Here is a 21,155-nt window from a genome sequence, read left to right on the forward strand (position 1 = left end):
GTGTATAAACATATTGATTTTAAATCAAAGAAACTGTCCATAAATATAAAATATATCTCGAGTAATATGGTTTCTCTTTATAATTTTTCCGTCTTCTTTATAATACTATGGTCTGTTCATGTTTCAGATTAGTATCAAATTTTCATTGTAGCATTTAGTTGTACAAGTTAACAATTTCTTACTTACAGACTTACTCTATGGACTGTTATTTCCGTCAATCTTGGGTTGACCGTCGTTTGGCTTTTCAGTGGAACCGTGAGACACTCGCCTTGAGTATTTCTATGTTGGAACGAATATGGAAGCCTGATACGTACTTTTACAATGGAAAGCAATCTTATCTACATACTATCACAACTCCTAACAAATTTGTTCGACTATATCAAGATGGAAGAGTATTATACTCTTCAAGGTAAGTAAATTGCATGTACAGTTCTTTATTTAGAGAGAAACCTATTTTTATCTATGTCAAGTACACGCATATAATTTTCCCATGTAAATAAAGTTCAATGGAACGTTACTACAGTATACATTTAGGACTATTATGCTGCAAATTACAACGATATATGTAGAACGAGCACAACAAATGGTATTGTATAATTTCTGCTATTGGCAACGATGGGAAATACACAATTATTTACATCTAAATTCATATTATTAATGAAAGACTGACATTGACTTGCTATATTATCTGTAGCCGGTATTAAATTCAAAATAATATTGTCATTGAGTGAATTTACCGTAAATGTTTTATTTTCAAAGTCTAGCACAGCGCGTAGCTGAGTAAGAAAATCTAGACCTATTAAAATATTTTCATTTAATTCTTTAATAACTAGCACTGGCATAGAAATTTCGTAATTTTGTAAAGAAATTACTACTTGAACCTTCCCCATAACCCTTTTTTTATGCTTTCCAGTATAATCAACCAAAATTAAGTTGTCAACATTTTGCAGCCTTGGGTTAGAAATATCTTTTGTGAGGTAACGCCAAAATGAATATGAAATAAGAGATGCAGTAGCGCCAGTATCAATCAAAGCTTGCAGTGAAATATCATTAACTTTAATTTGTATCCTGGCTGTACAATATGTTTTTAGGAAAATAAAATCGTTATCAGTTACGTAATTATCACTAATATTATCATCTGATAACCAAAAACAATTACGTACAGGAATATATTGGTAATTGTTTGTACAACTTAGAGTCTTTGGAATTGTTTCATCACTATTATCATATTCTTTATCTGCAGAAAATTTAACACAAGATTTTAAAGTATTGTTTTCAAACGAAGAACTCATAATTTTAGGATTTGGTATTTGAGTTGCTGGCGTGGTTTCACCCCATTCCCCACCAGCTGTCAATAGTTTAAAGTAGAATTGCTCATCACATCTACTAAGTCACACTGAATCGCACATTCTTTTGTGGAACTGTTACAAAGATTCGGTTCATTTCTTATCTGTCTACATAGAAATTTCTGCCATTTGCACGGCTATAATTATGACCAAATTTGTTTGCATTCGTTGTATTAGGCAAAATACACCTATTGTTTCTGTAATTTACTTCATTTGTAATATCGGTAAATCTTTGACATTTATTAGATTCGTCTACGTTACCTGTAAATCTGGAATTTCGATTAGTTTGATTTACGTTACTATTAAGTCTAGGCTTTCTATTTCCTCCACAGTTACTTTGTTGAACACTTATGTTATACGATATATGTACAACGAGCACAACAAATGATATTGTATAATTTCTGCTATTGGCAACGATGGGAAATACAAATAAGAAGAAAAGGAAGAAGAGAAGGATATAGATGAACAATGACGCCATTATGTACTAATATACTTTCAATTGATGATGAAAAATACATATCATTTTAAATATATTGATTTAAAATACCATTCTTTGCCTAAGGTATGCTATTTCATATAGTGATTTGGGCTTGTGTATAGCCCGCTCCCCCCAGTTCTTTGTCACCGGAACTGGAAGAGTCACTACTACTACTCCTACTGCTGCTGCTGCTACTACTACTACTACTACTACTGCAGGTACTACTACTACTGCTACTACTACTCTACTACTACTACTACCACTACTACTTATATCGAGAACAGAACCTAACCAACCCCTGCGGGGCTTCTAACCCGTTCCTGCTACTACTACTACTACTACTGCTACTATTATTACCGCTACTACTACTACTACTACTTATACTAAAGCTTCCTTACCACAAGATTTACATCTTAAATCTTTATAACATGCGATTCCGATTCATTATGAACTAATATGAATCGTTAGAATCACTATGATTCGTTAAAAATCACTGGGGGGAGCGGGCTATACTCAATCCGTGATTTGTTATAGAATTAAAATATATTAATAATACATAAGCGAACTGGAGCGATCGTTATATCTTAAAATCAATACAATGTAGTTTCATGTAGATAGGACGTTATCCTATCGTGTAGAGCTCACACTGAGAAAAAAATGTAGGTGGCATACTTAGAAAGATAGGTTACATGCGTCATTCCTGTAGTTTTTGGACTTAACGTACAGCAGACGTATAATAGAAAACGCATGTTTTATAATTCTTTCTGTATAAGTGTTCCATCTATACGTACTTTCTGTATGAAACAATATAAGCGGTCAGAATCTCACATACAAATGGAAGTATATAACATATAGCTAACGAAGGTAACGTAAGTATATGCATGTGATATAGGAAAACTGCTAGATGTCAGAAATCCAGCAACGGCATGATGTAACATCTAAGGGCAATACATATGTAGCATACGGATAACGTATGCTCCGTACTGATTTCTACAGCAAGCAAGAGGATACCGTATATTTGGATACACCTGGAATTTTCCCTTTCCTGCAATAGCAGGCAACACAAAAAGCTCGGCGATTGGGTTGGTTGCGAATTCGAAAGGCGTTGGACCAAACCTCAATTTTGTAATAAACATATCAGTGTGGCAAACTGCAAATAAGAGAATAAAACGAATTGTTAAGAATGACAATTTTATTGTTGTGACGGAGTTGAATGACATCAAAAGTTACAAAATGATCTTGCTTAAGCAGCTCAAACAAGATGAATGGCAAGAAACAGATATCAGAGGAAAACATTCCTCTCCTTCCACCCCAAAAAAGGACCTCATGAAAAGGGAAAAAGTTAATAATGTAAAGGTTTAACATAATATCCCCACTCAAATTTTGAAAGTTGAGATCCGAAAGGCAAGAACACCTGAACCGAAGTGAATGGAATTGTGCACAGGTATTGGAGACGTAAAATGAGGGAATACGGGTTTCGTATTTTCCTGGAAAAAGCGGTTGGGTAGGGCACGGACTACTGCAAACCTTTGATATCGAAATTATCGAAAGTGCTAGTAACAGTATATCAGATGTATGTAAAGGACATGAAGAATTGAAGCGAAACTTTAAGTATGAACAATACGCAAAAAATAAACCAATACGGCTTTTTTTTTTTACTTTCTGCAGACAAAAGGGTTTAGGAGGCAAAAGCCTCCACTAAAAATTTTGAAAGTTGGCGCCCGAAAGGCAAAAAGAAGTGAACTGAACTGAATGAAATCGTGCACAGATATTGTAGAGGCAAAATGAGGATGTGGGTTTCGTATTTTCCTGGAGAAAACTGTTAGATGAGACAGGGACCACTCCAAACCTTTGATCAGAGAATATCAAAAGTGCCAGTAACAGTATGTCAGATATGTATAAAGAATAGGAAGAATTGCAACGAAACTTTGTGTATGGACAATACACGAAAATAAAGGAATACGGGTTCTTTGTATTCAGCGGAAAAACGGTTTTTGGGGGCAAAAGAAACCACACCAAAATTGTGAAAGTGACGCCCGAAAGCTAAGAAGTGAACCGAAGTATATGAAATTTTGCAGAGACATTCTAGACATAAAATCAGAATATGGGCTTCGTATTTTCCTGGAGAAAACGGTTGGGTGGGGCAGGGATTCCTCAAAAAATTTGGTCACAAAATATCAAAAGGGCTAATAACAGCATGTCGATGTGTATAGAGAACAGGAAGAATTGCAACGAAACTTTGTGTATGGAATACGCAAGAAATAAAGGATACGGGTATTTATGTTCTGTGGAAAAAAGGCTTTAGGTGGCAAAATCTCTCACCCAAAATTTTGAAAGTTGACACCGGAAAGGCAAAAAGAAATGAACCGAAATGAATGAAATGTGCAGATATTGCAGGCATAAGGTGAGGGAACGGCTTTCGTATTTTCCTGGGAAAAAGGGTTTGGTAGGGCACTGACCCCTCCAAACCTTTCATCACGACATATCAAAAGTGCTATTAACAGTATGTCAGATGTGTGTAAAGGACAATAAGAATTGCAACGAAACTTCTTGTATGTGTTTTTATTTTGTACGTTTTTTTATTTTCGGGGAAATGGGTTTTTAAGGGCAAAAGCCCCGTCCAAAATTTTGGAATTTGATCCACAAGGGCAAGAAGTAGTGGATCGAAGTGAATGAAATGTGCACAAATGTTGTAGAGGTAAGATGAGGGAATACGTGTTTCGTATTTTCTTGAAAGAAAAAAAGAACTGTTGAGTAGACCGAGGCCTTGAGTGGCGGGAGAAGTAGGCCGAAGCGAATGAAATTGTATGCAGATGTTGGATATGTAAAATATGGCTTTCGTGTTTCACAAGTGTCGTGTATCCATCCGATTGCTTCAAATTAGTCAGATCAACTACAAGGATAAACAGTATAGCGTATTTTATAGTATTTCAGGAGGTAGTACCTCAATCTCTTACAATGATTTTGTGCATAAACAAAAACACGTGTCGATTTATTTTCAATTTGCTGTTGATCTGCCAAATTTAAAGCAAAACGGATAGGGACACTTGAGAAACACGAAAGGCTTTATTTTACATAGGTTCTATATCAGGGATGGAAATAACCACTTGCCCGTGGCGATTGGTTCACCGGTGCGGGCGAGTTTTTAATATCATACCGAAGGAAAGTAAATTATTTCTATTGTGAGATGTGCAAGAGTGCCGATACTGGGGGCTGGGACCTCCAAAGCTCATTTGGGTCCCCTACTGTATTTATGAATATACAATATTTTGCATAATTTGAATGCAATTTGTCTTAAAATACTCATATATATACCTTCTGTATCTGAATGAGCCCCCCAGATTTTCAGAGAAATCGGCGCCTTTAGAGATGTGGGCTAATAGCTTATTTCTTGGGAGATTAAAATTTCGTTGCTTATTTGCATCCCTGGTCTATATAATATCTACATACAATTTCATTTTATTCGGTCCATTGCTTTCTGCGCTATTACAGGAATATTTACTTTTTTTCGGATTAGACCTAACTTAGGCCCCAACAGTCTTTCCGCGAAAATTGAAACAGTTTCAATTATTGTTTTGCAAATTGTGCCTATACGAAGAGTCGTTGCAATTCTCCATATTCTTTAGGAACCTGTGACGTATGCTTATTTGCACTTTTGATATTTCGTAATCAACGGTTTAGAAGGTCAGTGTCTCACTCAACCGGTTTTTTCCAGGAAAATGAGAAACCCAATTATCTCATTTTTTGTCTACAATATCTGGGCAAAATGTTATTCAATTTGGTGCACTTCTTCTTACCTTTTGGGCCTAAAATGTCAACATTTTGGGTGGGAGCTTTCGCTCTCTAAAACCGTTTCTCCACAGAAAATAAAAAAAATCTGTAACATCGGCAACACCAGTGACGGTAGAATCAGTGTTGTAGCCCCCTTCCCTCCAAAATTTCGATGTGGATGGTCCGTTATTGATGTCGTCTTCATCATCAACGATCATTGTATGTAAAAAATAACGTAGAAGAAAAAAATGATACTGCACAGTATAGATTAAGGTAAACAATGCGATTGAGCGGCAAACGAAAAGTGAAGCAGAAGACGCCGACATTGGTATCAGATTTGGCAGACGTACAGTATCTGATATAGTTAGCATGGCGGACATCCGCTGAAATGAACGCTAGTGTTACTGCCACTGTGGTACCAGTCGCTTTTATGTAGAGATTGCAAAACCAATATTTTTAGTGCTGCATGGAATATACTATCATCATAATTGTGTTTATTAGCAACTCAAAACAATAAGGGAATAACTGCAAATTAAAGACGAGCTGCTGACAATTTTTTTGATGAGTCAAACTAAAAGACAAATTTGTTACATTGATTCTATACACAAAACTGCGTATGTAAAACAATAAGTTATTACTTTGTAAAAAAAAATGGCTGAGTTTAATATTCATTAACTTGGGGATAAATCGGAGCAATATGCGCCCCGACGTGTGTCCGGTCGGGACGCGGGACAGACAAATCAGAAATCGTTAAATCAGGACAGAATCAGGACTGTTGGCAACTTTGGTAGAACCTGAAATTTAAAAATCTCGTTTCCTCTCTTTTATACAAATGTTCTTACATTAAAAATAACATGAAGAAAAATAATTATATATATATATATATATATATATATATATATATATATATATATATATATATATATATATATATATATATATATGCACTGATAATAGTGAATCCACAACCTCTCGCCCCAGTCGTCTCAACTCACACTAATGCTCTGGTTTCTACTATTAACTATTTAAGATTTACTATTTCTCAATGAGATAATTTTTCTAAGTTTTCTCCTTGGTACGTGCACCTGATCCAATGCATATAAGACGAAAGCAAAGTATTTTTTGTTTTCGTGTTTTCGGCGCTAAATTTAAGGTGAAGCATTACACATCCAATATTAATCAACATTGAAGTATTGTGAGTTTATTGAGGGTGGAAGAAGTGTTATGGTGGACTTAGAAACGCAATCCTAAATTGATTAAAGCCTGGCATGAGGTAGTAACTACAGGCGTCACGTAATTTAAACAGGCCCATGTCTCAGCCTACTTTTTGCAAGCAAAATTATAATTATGGGAGCTTAACCATCATAGTGAATTTGACGCTCCCTAAATCCAAAAATGCCCTAAATTTGGCTCCCTGTGCGGTTGCAAGCCTTCAGTATAGTCCATTGATAACAGAGGAAATTGACTTTTGAATTGTTACTTGACTATTTTCATAAAAACGGAATTGTCAAGAGTACTGATGACCGTTGAGGGGGAGGGGGAGTAACAGAAATTTGGAAATGAAATCTTTGGGTTGTACGTCCTGCGGTTATGTCGGATAGGCTAAAGGTAAATGAATGAAACTCTGGAAAGAAGAAAGTAAGAGGAAACGGGAGAACTCCGAGAAAACCTACAAAAATTACGTTTCTCCATCACAAAGTCAACTAGGCGCGATCTGGGATCGAACCGGGGATCACGTACACCAGAGGTAAACGCTCTATCACGCAGCCACCACGACCCCAACCTGAACGTCAATGCAATTAATGTGTTGTTACTTGCATTGACATCAAATCCTCTATTAAATTTATATATATAAATACACACGAAACGAAAAATCATACTTTTCTCAAATGAAACAATAATGGAAATTAACTTTATAATGAAATAGTTCTTAGTTCTAGAAATGCAATTTAATAAATAAGAATAAAGCCAAAATTTTAATACATAAATAATAAAGAACACTTTTCTTAAAGTCAAAAATTAAGAACAATAATTGTTTGGTAATCGGGATTGATAGCTAAAAGTTACAGGAGAACTTTCTCAACAACAGACGCGAACAGAGTTTACACGATTCTGTTTAATAGAAAAGCTTCCCTTCTTGTGAAGGTCAACGACCTGCTTTCCACTTCTTTAGTTGTAAGTGGTGGGAAGTAGGGGAGTTGCCTGGAACAGATAATAGTAAAGAATAAAACACATTATGGGAATTTCGGTGCAGACAACTAAGTACGACGATTGTTAAATGAATATTTTTCATCTTGAATATATTGTGATAATGGTCAATCTTATTTCATAACTAGTTGAATATACCCATGCTTCGCAGGGGGGCTGTATTTGGAAGTCAACGCCTGTGAGATTATGACCATTGATCTCAGCGAACAAGAAAACAATGGATTTGAAAATAATATTTGTCATTTTGGATTACTTTTACATTTCTCGGTATCCGCACGCTGCCTCCCGGCCCGCATGCAATTGTAGCTGTATTTGCACGTCTTTGCTAATGGAAGTGTCACTATTGATCTCAACGACCGCGAAAACTATGAATTTGACACTAATATCGGTCATATTCGATTACTTTTACATGTCTTGGTATATCTCCCCCGTCGCTGATTCCCGGCCCACATACAATTGTAGCTGAATTTGCAAATCATAGCTAACGGAAGTGTCACTATTGATCTCAGCGATCGAGAAAACTATGGATTTGACACAAATATCCGTCATTTTGTATTACTTTTAAATGTCTCGGTATCCGACACCACGCTGACCCCCGGCCCCAATAGGGTGTATTTGGAAATTAATGGCATCAGAGTTTCACCATTGATTTCAGCGACCGCGAAAACTGTTAATTCGACATGAATATCGGTCATTTTCTACCACTTTTACATGTCCCGGTAACGCCCCATGAGCCCAATGGTTCGAATTTTGAAAAAGACACTATGTCCTGGCCTGGGGCCTGGACCACTGTACCCTGACCGAAATTTGGTAATTCCCAGTCTACTCGTCTGGTTCCCAGGCCGCGCACAGACAGACAGACAACACACAAACAAACTCCTTATTTTAATTATAGTAGAAGATTACATTAGATTAGATGTAATTCTTTAAAAAATATCATTATCTTTTCTGTAACTCACTATAGTATACAAGTTAAATTTCACACAGTGTGAAAGAGGGAAAGGAATTACAACGTACAATAGACTTCCGTCCCTACCCGAACAAAACCTTTCTTGTTAATTTTAACCCGGCCAACGGTTGCCATCTTTCCCAGGCATTGTATATAACAACCTGGTTTCATTAACCTTTTGCATATAACCTATGTGATTGACTGATAGCTACACATTATATTGACAGAATAAAAATCTTAATTTTAGTACTGAAGCTGCTCTCAGGCAAAAACCAAGCTGCCCGCAGGTGTGGCGTCTGTGTCTTGTAACATTGTGTTAAAAAAAGGCACAGGGTAATGGTCAGTTGCTTAGTTCCTTGTATAACAACTGATAAGGCTTCTTTCTTTTATACAAATCGTATATGCTAAATTGTTGTTTGAAGTCTCTATTCCTTATAGAAATATATCCAGATCACGGAAGCCCACAGAAATTGCAACAGAAAGTTGAAAAATTATCTTTATCATTCAGAAATTTTATTATTATTTTTATTATTATTATTATTATTATTATTATTAGTAGTAGTAGTAGTAGTAGTAGTAGCAGTAGTAGTAGTAGTATTATTATTATCATTATTATTATCACATAATATTTTTCGTTATTCCTCACAGCACTTAATAATTATCAGCAGGGGTAAGTGCGTAGGAACGCAGGGGGACCCCGTCCCTCACCTCCTAAAATCTGTACGGCGTCCCCTCAGTTCCTAAGAAATTACAATGTACAAAGACAGGCATGGGGAACGGTGTGACGTCATGCCGCTCCCTACCATCTCGCTACCTTTCAGATTTACTTTTACCCTGCTTAGATCAAGTGTATCACTTTGATTTTGATAAAATTTGGCAGTTAGATACTACACATAAAATAAACGAATACGTGTTTCTTATTTTCTGCGGAAAAACGGTTTTAAGGAGCAAAAGTCCCCACGCATAATTTTGAAATTCACGTCGAAAAGGCAAAAGACAAGTGAACCGAAGTAAACGAAATTTTACACACATATTGCAGACATAAAATGAAACAATACGTGTTCCGTATTTTCCTGAGAGAAACGGTTAGGTTGGGCAGGGATCTATCCAAAACATCATCACGAAATATTGAAAGTGCTAGTAAGGGTATGTCAGGTGTGATTAAAGGACATGAAGAATTGCAACGAAACTTTGTGTATGAACAATAGGCAAAAAATAAAGGAATACGTTTTTTTATCTTCGAGTCAAACACGGGCTTCGGGGAGCAAAAGCCCGCATACAAATTTTGGAATTTGACCCAAAAAGGCAAGAAGAAGTAGACCGAAGTGAATGAAATGTGCACAAATATTGTAGAGATAAGATAAGGGAATACGTGTTTCGTATTTTCCTGAAAGAAGAGAACTGTTAGGTGGAGCGAGGCGCTGAGTGGCGGGAGGAGTTAACCGAAGCGAATGAAATTGTATGTACATATTGGCATGCCCGTAGCCAGCCCAAAAATGTAGTGGGGGCCGGTAGAAGTTATGGGGTCCAACCCGACCATATTATAATTCATCACTTTATCATTTTATAATTCATTTGCAAGCCGACCGTGAAAATTTTAGGGGGAGCAGTGAAAATTTAGGGAGGCCTGTCCCCATTGCCCTTCCTTGGATACGGGCCTGGATGTTGGATATGTAAAACAAGGCCAATCGTGTTTCACAAGTGTCATGTCTTCATCCGATTTTTTTCAAATTTGGCATATCAACTACAAGCACAAACAGTATAGTCTATTTTATAGTATTTCAGGAGGCACCTTTAACCCTTACAATGTTTTTGCGCATAAACAAAAACACGTGTCGATTTATTTCCAGTTTGCTGTTGATCTGCCAAATTTAAAGCAAAACGGATAGGAACACTTGAGAAAGATGAAGAGCCTTATTTTACATCGAGTCTATATAATATCTGCACACAATTTCATTTGCTTCGCTCCAGTCCTTCCTGTGCTATTACGGTAATATTTACTTTTTTTCAGATGGATTCTAAGCCCCAGCACTGTTTTTCCGCATTTATTAAAACACGTGTCCTTCATAGTTTTGCACATTGTCCCTATACGAAGTTTCGTTGCAATTTTCCATAGTCTTTACGAGCTTCTGACGTATTCTTATTTGTACTTTTGATATTTCGTAATCAACGGTCTAGAAGGTCCGTGCCTCACTCAACCGTTTTTTTTTCGGAAAATACGATACCCAATTTTCTCATTTTACGTCTACAATATCTGTGCAAAATGTCATTCAATTCGGTGCACTTCTTCTTGCGTTTTGGGCCTCAAATTTCATAATCCTGGGTGGGGGTTTTGCCCCCTAAAACCGTTTCTCCACAGAAAATAAAAACCGGTATTCGTTTATTGTTTGCGTGTTGATCTACACAATGTGTCGTTCCAATTCTTCATATCCTTCAAGCACTTCTGACATACTGTTATTAGGACTTTTGATATTTCACGATCAGTTTTGGAAGTCTTGATCCCACCTAAACGGTTTTTTTAAGGAAAATAGGAAAGCCCGTTTTCCCTCATTTTATGTTTACAATATCTGTGCACAATTTCATTGACTTCGGTTCACTTCCTCTGGCCTTTAGCGCCTCAACTTTCAAAATTTCGGGTTGGGGCTTTTGCCGCCTAAGACTGTTTTTCCGCAGAAAATAGAAAACGTATTCGTTTATTTTAACGTATTGTCTTTACACAATGTGTCGTTTCAATTTTTGATGTCCTTCAAGCATTTCTTACATATTGTTATTACCACTTTTCATATTTAACGATCAAAGTTTTGGAGGGGTATGTGCCCCACCTGGACGGTTTTCATTTTTTCAGGAAAATAAGATATTCGTATTCCCACCTGTTGCGACGAAGAAAAATTCGCCCTTGGACGGATGAATGGCTGTAGTGTATTTAATTTGGCCAATCAGAGCTCCTTTAATCGTATATATTCGACGAAAACAACTTGGGATCAGTTAAAATGCACTCGCCATGTAATTTTCTTACAAAATGACGCGTGTCTGTTTACTTTATTTCATAGTTCTCCCATATTATCTTTCTAATAGTCGACGACAGTTTCCACTTAAGAGGACTGAATACCGCCTCAATTTTTAAAATGTTCTTTATTGATTTATATGGGAAATTATTGCTCTTTTTGAGCCAAAAGGAGACGGAATTTCAAGATTATGAGTGTACTGATTTATTCTGTGCAATTATTAGTATGTCTGTATCTTAGTGAATATTAAGTTATTTGGTACGCAAATATAATATTTTTTAAAAAAGGAAGAAAAATGCGCTAGCTAAGATCAAAAGTATCTGGTCTATTTCTGCTTGGAAATTGAGAGAAACCAAAAATTTAAGTGGAAATTACATTATCTTAGGAAAACCTATGATGCAGAACTAACGCAATAGGTTAACATTTGTAAGTAAAATTAGTGGAATTCAAACAGTTAATTGCTCGTTTTTCGTAACTGCATCTTATATTGCCATCTAGTGGCGAGCAACAGAATTCAGTAATGAGTGGATGTTGGTCTCGCGGAGGAATATGAAGCTCGTATGTTCCTGCTACTCTAAAGCGCTAAATTCAAAGTTCAGTACCTGTGTGGATAAAAGAATAAGTAAAAAAGGTCGTTAGTTTTTATCAACGAAGAGAAAGAAAAGAAGGGGATTGAACTTAAAGCCTTCGAGAGAAGAACAAAATATTGTAAGCGAAGTTCAACGTAAAATATACAATATATTTTTTGTTATTATAAAGAAACCTTGAATGTAGGTTGGAAGAATTACTCAGAAGTTTCAGCTCGTATTTGTTTCAGGCGGACTCGCGTGTGGCGTTGCCAACTCTTTTGTACGTGCTCTGTGTGCGGCACACTCACTATTAAATCAGCTGAGGGGAAAAAAAGGAAAAAAAACCCGCACAATCAGCGAGTTGTTATCATTCTCACTATATTTACGTTTCATTTTCTTACTGTATTATTGTTTATAAATAAGCCATGACCTTCTGTCCAGATCACAGTCATCACGAATAATCAGTGCTAGATCTAGGGGAAAGGGGCAAATGCTTCGAGACACAGTTTAGGGGTTGGCAAGCTTCAAAAGTAAAACGTAAAAGCTCCTAAAAAGAAATACAATCATCTATTGAATTCAATCTGGCCTAAACGTCTTCCAAATTTCAATACCAATATTCTCATACATTTGTAATGTTAATGCATACAACCTACCTTCTTCTGCAATTTAAAGTACGTACGCAGGTCTCCATTGAAAATTAAAAAGAAAAAGACTACATGGTGCGAGACCATGGTGGCCGTCACGTCGACTAGTCGTGTTGTGTAGCTAAAAAAAAAAATGACTTCTCTTCACTGCCCCGATCCGGCCCTTCAAAGTTTTTTTTCCTTCTATCGAATCCAGGGCTGCCTATTTAGGAAAAGTCTCAATGTTAAGGATTGCTAGTGGTAAAAGCAGTGCATCCGCCGTTCTGTTGGAAAAGGGAAGGGGCTGGTGGAAACTGCCGTAAAATTCTACGTTGCTCCAATAGGAAAATATCTAGATTCATCACTACCAATCTATATATATAAAATTAAAATTAACTATGTTTGTGACTCTAAATCTCCTGAACCGCTGAACGGATCTCGATCAAATTTTTAACATGGACGAGTTTTAATGCTGGGCTGGTTTTAGGCTATACACTTTGATGATAGAACTGAGGAGGGAGAGGGGGTATATAAAATAAATAAAACAACTTCTGAACCGCTCGACCGATCTTGATAAAATTTTCAACATGAATGAGGTTCAAGCCTGAGATTGTTTTTATGATTTAAATTTTACGAAGCACCGTGGGGGAGGAGAAGGAAGGGGAGATATATAAAAATCAGCTTATATAAGGCTGAAAGTGACTATTTTTGGAACTTAACAACTCTTGAACTATCTGACCGATCTCAATCAAATTTTCAAAATTTATGAAGTTTGGACCTGGAAACATTTTTGTAATTTCATTTTTTACGGTACATCTTAGGGGAGGGGAAGGGGAGGGGTTCGTATAAATGAAAATTAATAAAACCTGATAACGTTTGAACTACCCAACCAATCTCGACCAAATTTTCAACATATATGAGGGTCGGGCCTTGGGTATTTTTTTATCGTTTCACATTGACGAGCCAATGTAGGAGAGCCGAGGGGGAAATATATGTAAAAAATAAAATAAAAATGACTGGCTTTGTGACTTCATCACTCTTGAACCACCCGACCGATCTCAATCAAATTTTCAACATGCATGAGCTTAGGGACAGGTATTGCTTTAGGCTATTTATTCACTTTGACGATGCATCGTAGCGGAGAGGGAGTGGAAGAGAAATTTTAAAATGATCAAAAATGATCGATATTAGTGTTGAATCCATAGTCTTCGGGGTCGACGAGAGCAATAGTGACACTTCTGATGCTGATCTAATCCAAATTCAGCCCTGATGGTTGGGGAGCGAGAGGGTACAACGTAGGGGAGGGGGATAAACATTTAAGAATGATCGAAAATGACTAATATTAGTGTCGAATCCATACTTTAGGAGTAGATGAGATTAACAGTAACAATTCTGATTCCGTGTGCCGCAGCACGGAGTAAGGGGAGGGAGAGCTATATATAATAATGATCGAAAATGACCAATATTAGCGTCTAATCTATAGTTTTCGGAATCATTCTGATGAACTGTGACATTTTCGATCCGGTTAAAATGCAAAATGAGCTCCGCTAGGGATGCGTTCGAGTCGAGTCGAGACAGAATTTTCCTGACAAAATTCGAGTCGAGACACAGCTCTTCCAATAGAAAAATATATATTTTTCGAGTCGAGACATCACTTTTACAGCACATTTTCGAGACGAGACAGTCTCAAATCTTGTCTCGTGCGCATCCCTAAGCTCCGCCACTTGCGGGAAATTATATATATATATATATATATATATATATATATATATATATATATATATAAATGATCGGTAACGGCCAATTTCAGTGTCGAATTTATTGTTTTCTGGGTCGCTTACGTGAACAGTGATACTTTCGATCCCGTTTAAATTAAAATTCAATCCCACAACTTGGGGGAGATGGAGAAGGAGATAATTAAAAATGATCGAAATTGACTGATATTAGTGCTGAATCCACAGTTTTGGGGGATCGCTGAGATGAACAGTGACGTGTTCGATGCAATGACCCGCAAGATGGGGGAGGGGGAAATATACATATAAATGACCGAAAATGACCAATATTAATGTGGAAATCATGATTTCTGGGGTCGCCGAGATGACCAATGATCTTTCCGATGCTGTTTACATCGTTGCCATTAAAAACGAAAACAGCATATTTCACGGGTACTAAACACATGAACTACGGAGTTGTGCATTTTAATTTTAATTTCAACCCAGTGAAGCGGGTAATATATGCTAGTAATACTAATAAAGATCGGGTACTGTCCTTTCTCTATTTCAAAACCAGAGAAATTCTTATTTTGTAAATCTCTTTCCTATAGTAACTGTTACCGAAGCTATGAGTATATTTTTGTTTTTCGTCCTTATACAACACCAAGGTTATAAAGGGCGGTCTATTTAATGTTGATTCGGAGCTGGAATCTGATAGTCTGTTCCCAACCATACTATCACGCCTCCAGGAAAACTGGATTACAGGGCAGAGTCTAAAGCAAAAAATATATTTCTTTTCTTGTGTTTCTTTAGTTTGCATAATAGTCATAGAACATGTTTAGACTTTTCTCAACTAATCTGTATGAAAAGGGACCTACAAATGACATAGGAACGAAAGTTAAGCTTACACCAGCAGTGGAATCTGGTATCATTCTAACAAAAGAAATCCTAATGGCTGACTACTTTAATGCTCATATTTCATTCTCATGTAAAAATTTAGGGTGATCCCGGCTTCCTATATTCCCTGTGGATACGGAGCTGTGTGACCCCCACCCCCGAACGCAATTGTCTGTGAGAAAGCCTCTATTCTTTCTTTTGTCTGCCTACGTGGGTTTTGTCTGTCTAATTGTGTACCGTTGAAGATTTTGGGAGGTTTTCCAGGGACTAAATTCCCCTGGGAGTTATATCTCCTATGGTGCTCAACATGAATTGAGTTGGTTTTATCGTCCCTTACAGCAGCGAGGCTATATGAGACGGGACCAACTGATTAACCGTGAAATCCGAACCACATGAGCTCTCGCAGGGAATCGAACCCTGGTCTCACGCCAAAAGCGCGTACGCTAACCATTTAGCCACGAGGAAGCTCGGAGGTCATATTTGTAAAGAACAAAGCGCATTATGGAAATTTCAGTGCAGATAACTAAGTACGGCCAATGTTAAATGGATATTTTTCATCTTGAATATATTGTGATAATGGTCAATCTTATTTGATAATGCCGTTTTTTTTTAAAAATAGCATTCTCTTTTCTGTAACTCGCTACAGTATACAAGTTAAATATCACACAGTGTGCAAAAGAGGGGAAGGGATTACAACTGAGGATGGACTTTGGTTCCTACCCAATGAAGAAAACCTTTCTTGTAAAACTCAGCGTTGCAAGGAACCTGTAATTGACTGATAGCTACAAATAAACTGGCAGAAGGAAAGTCTTTAGTACTGAGGCTGCCCTCAGGCGAAAAAGCAAGCTGTCTGCAGGCGTGGCTTCTGTGCATTGTAACATTATGTTAAATAAAGCAGACACAAGGTCAGTTGTCAGTTGCTTAGTTCTTGATGAAACAACTGATAAGCCTTTTTTCTGTCATACAAATCATATTGTTGTTTGAAGCCTCTTTGTTCCTTACAAAAAGCATTATATCGGGATTCACGGAAGCCAACATGAATTTTAATAGTAAGTTGAAAAGATATCTTTATCATTCAGATACATTATTATTATTATTATTATTATTATTATTATTATTATTATTATTATTATTATCACATATGTTGCTTTAATCCTCACTGTAATTAAAAGTTAGCAATAGAGATAAAAGTGCGTCGGGTCTCGCGGAGACCTTCCCCGCACCTCCAAAAAAAGTGTACGGCGTCCCCAGTTCCTAAGAAATTACAATGGGCAAAGATAGGCATAGGAGACGGCGTGATGTCATGCCACTTCCTACCGTCCCCCGACCTTTTCAGATGATTTCATTCCATATCTCCTAATGCCACCTCGCCTAACGATTTATAAGCCACTTATATCTCCAAGATCAATATGTCCGGTATTTTAGGCGAGATGGGAATTCCTATCTTGCCTAATCCCATCTGGCCTAATATGGCGGTAAGATGCAAGGAGGGAATTTCTGTACTAGAGAGAGAATTCCTCTACTAGCACTTTGACCAGATATTTCAATCAATATTGGTAATCTCTGTCAACTACAATATAAATATATAATAAGTACTATAGAAGAAGAAAGCATAGGGGAAGGCGATTTCGTGAATTTAGTTCACTTTTGGTTTGTACAGGAACTAATCAGAAACAGGATAGAAATATACAGGGTGTTTCAAAACAACACCGACAACGTTTGGGAGCTGGTTCCTGACACCAAGATAAGACAACCTGGGTGAACAAATGATTCCTTTTGGCGTTATGACCAGCCAAAAACATGTCGGAAAATGCGAAAAACAGCCGTTACTGGTGAACAAAATGTCGGATCGCAGTCGGGAGAAAGGAAATGATATTATTTTTAGCCATAACTTCCATTAATGCACAACTCGATATGGTAGAGGAGAAGCACAAAGATCACCTAAAGAAATGGAAGAATTATCGGGATATTTTATAAAACGTTGACCGAGGCATGATAACTACAATTGAATACGATATTTCAACTAACAGGTATCTTAGAATACGGTCGAAGTTACAACAACATCGTTAAAATAATAAAAAGGGAAGACGCACATATTTGGTTGATCTACTTCGTCTCAGTATAGAATTGCCTATGGAGGAAGAACTGAAATATGAAGTCCATAAAGTTTAAATGCTATGGCTTCTAGGCTAATGAAGACAGATAGATCACGCATGGCTATTGGGTAGCGTGTGGGACTTTCGTATAGGGAACCCGGCTCCGATTCGCGGCGGGAGCGCAGGCAGTTCGGATCTCACGTTAATCCGTAGCTTCATGTCTCATGTACTTTTGCTACCGAAGAGATGCTAAACTGAGAAATCCATCCAATAATAGAGAGATAATAGATGGAAGCTAATTTTTGGGAAATAATTTGTGAATTGAGAATGTAGGAGAAATAGGATAATCCCGAGAAATCTCACGGGTACGATGGTATGCACTACAAACTTCTATACTCTGGGATCGAGCGATGTCCATCCCGCACCTGAAGTAAGCACTCTATCACTAAGTCACACTGTCCCTACATTGGAGGAAACACTATGATTCAGACAGATGTATCGATATACTAAATATTGTGTGTGTTAAACCAACATACAAGAAGTACAAAGAGTCAGAATTAGGGATTCGTGGAGTTTTCTTCGTGCGAAAATGATAAGTACGTTCTTCTGTGTCTGTTATTCTTAACTGGATGCCCGCATCTCTTAGCGAGTGGGGGAGGACACGGTGAGTCAGTGGTAAACAGCTTGCCTCTGGTACGTGGGGCCTCTTGTTTGATCCTCAGCCAAGAAACTTTGTGGTGAACACCATGGTATCGTGTGTGGGTTTTCTCGGGATACTCCAATTTTCTTCCACATTCTTATTCGATCATATCTTCCATCAACATTCGCTTGCCGTAATCATTGTCTCCCTTAGCCCAAAGAGCATAAACGTATTTCGTTAAAATAAAATACTTCATTTCATTTTACAGGGGTTGCTTACAGTTTGTCAGTGGATTAGCTTTAAGTTTTTAATAGGTTGTAGGTTGTGTTGCTGATACTATTATAGGTAGAATGAGTAAGGTATGTAAGGTAGAATGAGTATATGGGGCTCATAATTTTCGAAAGGCTGAGAACTACAATTGTACGTTGATTGAAAGAAATGTTAAAGGTGCGAACTAAATTCGATTTGTGAGTCTTTTAGCACTATTAGTCGTACTATGGACAAGAAATAGCTCACATATCTACAAACAAAGAAAACTACAATAACAGTGAAATTTGATATTCGACAGTGAAATGCAATAAAATACAACTTCGATACCAAATTTCGCGGTAGTTTTCTTGGCTTTGGATATGTTCATCTTACATATGTTTTCGTGATAGTTCATACTTTCAACATACGAGTACCAGTCCCCTAGATTTTCGTAAATAACTATGAAGTTTATCCTAAATCTTCCAAATAAGTACAGATAAGGTTTACTAAAGTTCATAATTGACTTTTGAAAACATCCTGACCCTAACTGATATATCACATGATTATCTTTCCATTTCCAAAATTATCACAGATTTCAAAATGGCGTCAGAGGTTCGTGATCTACTCTGCCCATTCTACTTTTGTGAAACTACCACCGTTTCCATTGTCTATCTTTCACTATTTTCACGATTCAGTAGTTTATTTGATGTATTTCAATAACGTAGCATAGCACTTCTCCCATCAATTTTGACCCTTTCCGTTTCTTATCACGTTCAACCCTTATAACTTTGCACATGTACATATTCCCACATCCTCTATCAGTCGCACTACGTCTTATCCCGCAACTCCATTAATCCATTTGGACCCCTTCATTGTCAGACAATTTCTTATTGATGGAGGAACACTGAAAATAATTTTACAATGACTGATAAGTAACACTTCCCAAGTGTAACACTCCGATTTTGACTGGTAGATACTACACATAAAATATACGACTACATGTTTTTTTTTTATTTTGTGCGGGAAAATGTTTTAGGGGGCAAAACACCCCACGACGCCCGAACGGCAAAATCAAGCGAACCGAAGTGAACGAAATTGTGCACAGATATTGAAACGTAAAATTAGGGAATATGGGTTTCGCATTTTCCTCGAAAAACAGTTACGTGAGCAGGGACCCTTCCAAATCACGAAATATTAAAAGTGCTAATAACAGTGTGTAAGATGTTTGTAAAGGACATGAAGAATTCGAACGACACATTGTGTAGGAACAATACGCAAAAAATAAACGAATACATTTTTTTTATTTTCTGCGAAAAAACGGTTTTAGTGGGCAAACTCCCCCACCCAAAATTTTGAAATGTCAGGCTCCAAAGGCAAGAAGAAGTGCACCGAATTGAATGACATTGTGCGAAGGTATTGTAGACGTAAAATATAATAATGTTGTTTCGTATTTTTTTAAAAAAAAAAAAAAAAAGCAGCGGTTGAGTGAGAAACGGGCCTTCTAAACCGTTGATTTCAAAATATTAAAGTGCAAATAAGCGCACGTCAGAAGTTCGTAAAGAAAATGGAAAAAGCAATAAACTTCCTATACGGACAATTTGCAAAATAATAAATGAAACATGTTTTAATATTTGCGGAAAAACAGTGTTGGGGCCTAGGCCCCATCCGAAAAAAAGTAAATATTACCGTAATAGCGCAGGAAGGAGTGGACGAAGCAAATGAAATCGTGTGTAGATATTATATAGACTCTATGTAAAATAAGGTCTCAAGTGTCGAAGTTCAACAGCAAACTGAAAATAAATCGACACGTGTTTTTGTTTATGCGCAAAAACATTGTAAGGGTTAAAGGTGCCTCCTGAAATACTATAAAATACGCTATACTTGTTGTGCTTGTAGTTGATATGCCAAATTTGAACAAATCAGATTGAGACACGAGGCTTGTGAAACACGAAAGGCCAAATTTTTCATATCCAATATCTACATACAATTTCATTCGCTTCGTTCCATTCCTCCCGCCACTAAACGCCTCGGTCCATACAACAGTATTTTTTTCTTTCAGGAAAATATGAAACACGTGTCCCGTCATCTTACCGCTACAATTAATTGTGCACATTTAACTCACTTCGGTCCACTTCGTTTTCCCTTTCGTGCGTGAACTTTCAAAATTTTGGATAGGAGCTTTTGCCCCATAAAACCATTTTTTTCGTGGAAAATAAAAAGACCGGTATGCGTTTATTTTTTGCGTATTGTCCATACACAAAGATTCGTTGCAATTCTTCATGTCTTTTACACACATATGACATACTGTTACTGGCTGTTTTGATATTCCGTGATCAAAGGTTTGGAGGGGCCCGTTCCCTATCCAACCATTTTTTTCAAGGAAAATACGAAGCGAATTTCCTCATTTTGTGACTACAATATCTATGCACAATTTCATTAAATTCGGTTACTCCTTTTTGTCTTCCGGACGTCTACCGTAGTCCCTCATTTTATGTCTACAATGTCTGTGCACAGTTTCATTCAATTCGGTTCACTCCTTTTTGCCTTCCGGGCGTCAACTTTCAAAATTTTGGATGGGAGTTTTTGCTCCCTAAAACCGTCTTTCCGCAGAA

At 37.1% G+C, this 21,155-nt stretch overlaps 1 protein-coding gene across 2 annotated transcripts in view; it reads left to right on the forward strand.

Annotated features, from left to right (window-relative positions):
• Grd (gamma-aminobutyric acid type A receptor subunit Grd) overlaps window positions 1-21,155 on the forward strand; it is a 1,945,208-nt gene that overhangs the window by 898,564 nt on the left and 1,025,489 nt on the right. For both annotated transcript variants that reach the window (XM_081752088.1, XM_081752089.1), the window contains one exon: window positions 189-409. In XM_081752088.1, the coding sequence (XP_081608214.1) occupies window positions 189-409 (221 nt within the window). The remainder of the gene's footprint in view (window positions 1-188; window positions 410-21,155) is intronic.

The sequence above is a fragment of the Thermobia domestica genome, chromosome 3 (genome assembly GCF_964235325.1).
Source record: "Thermobia domestica chromosome 3, izTheDome1.hap1.1, whole genome shotgun sequence".
In the NCBI taxonomy this organism is placed as follows: domain Eukaryota; kingdom Metazoa; phylum Arthropoda; class Insecta; order Zygentoma; family Lepismatidae; genus Thermobia; species Thermobia domestica.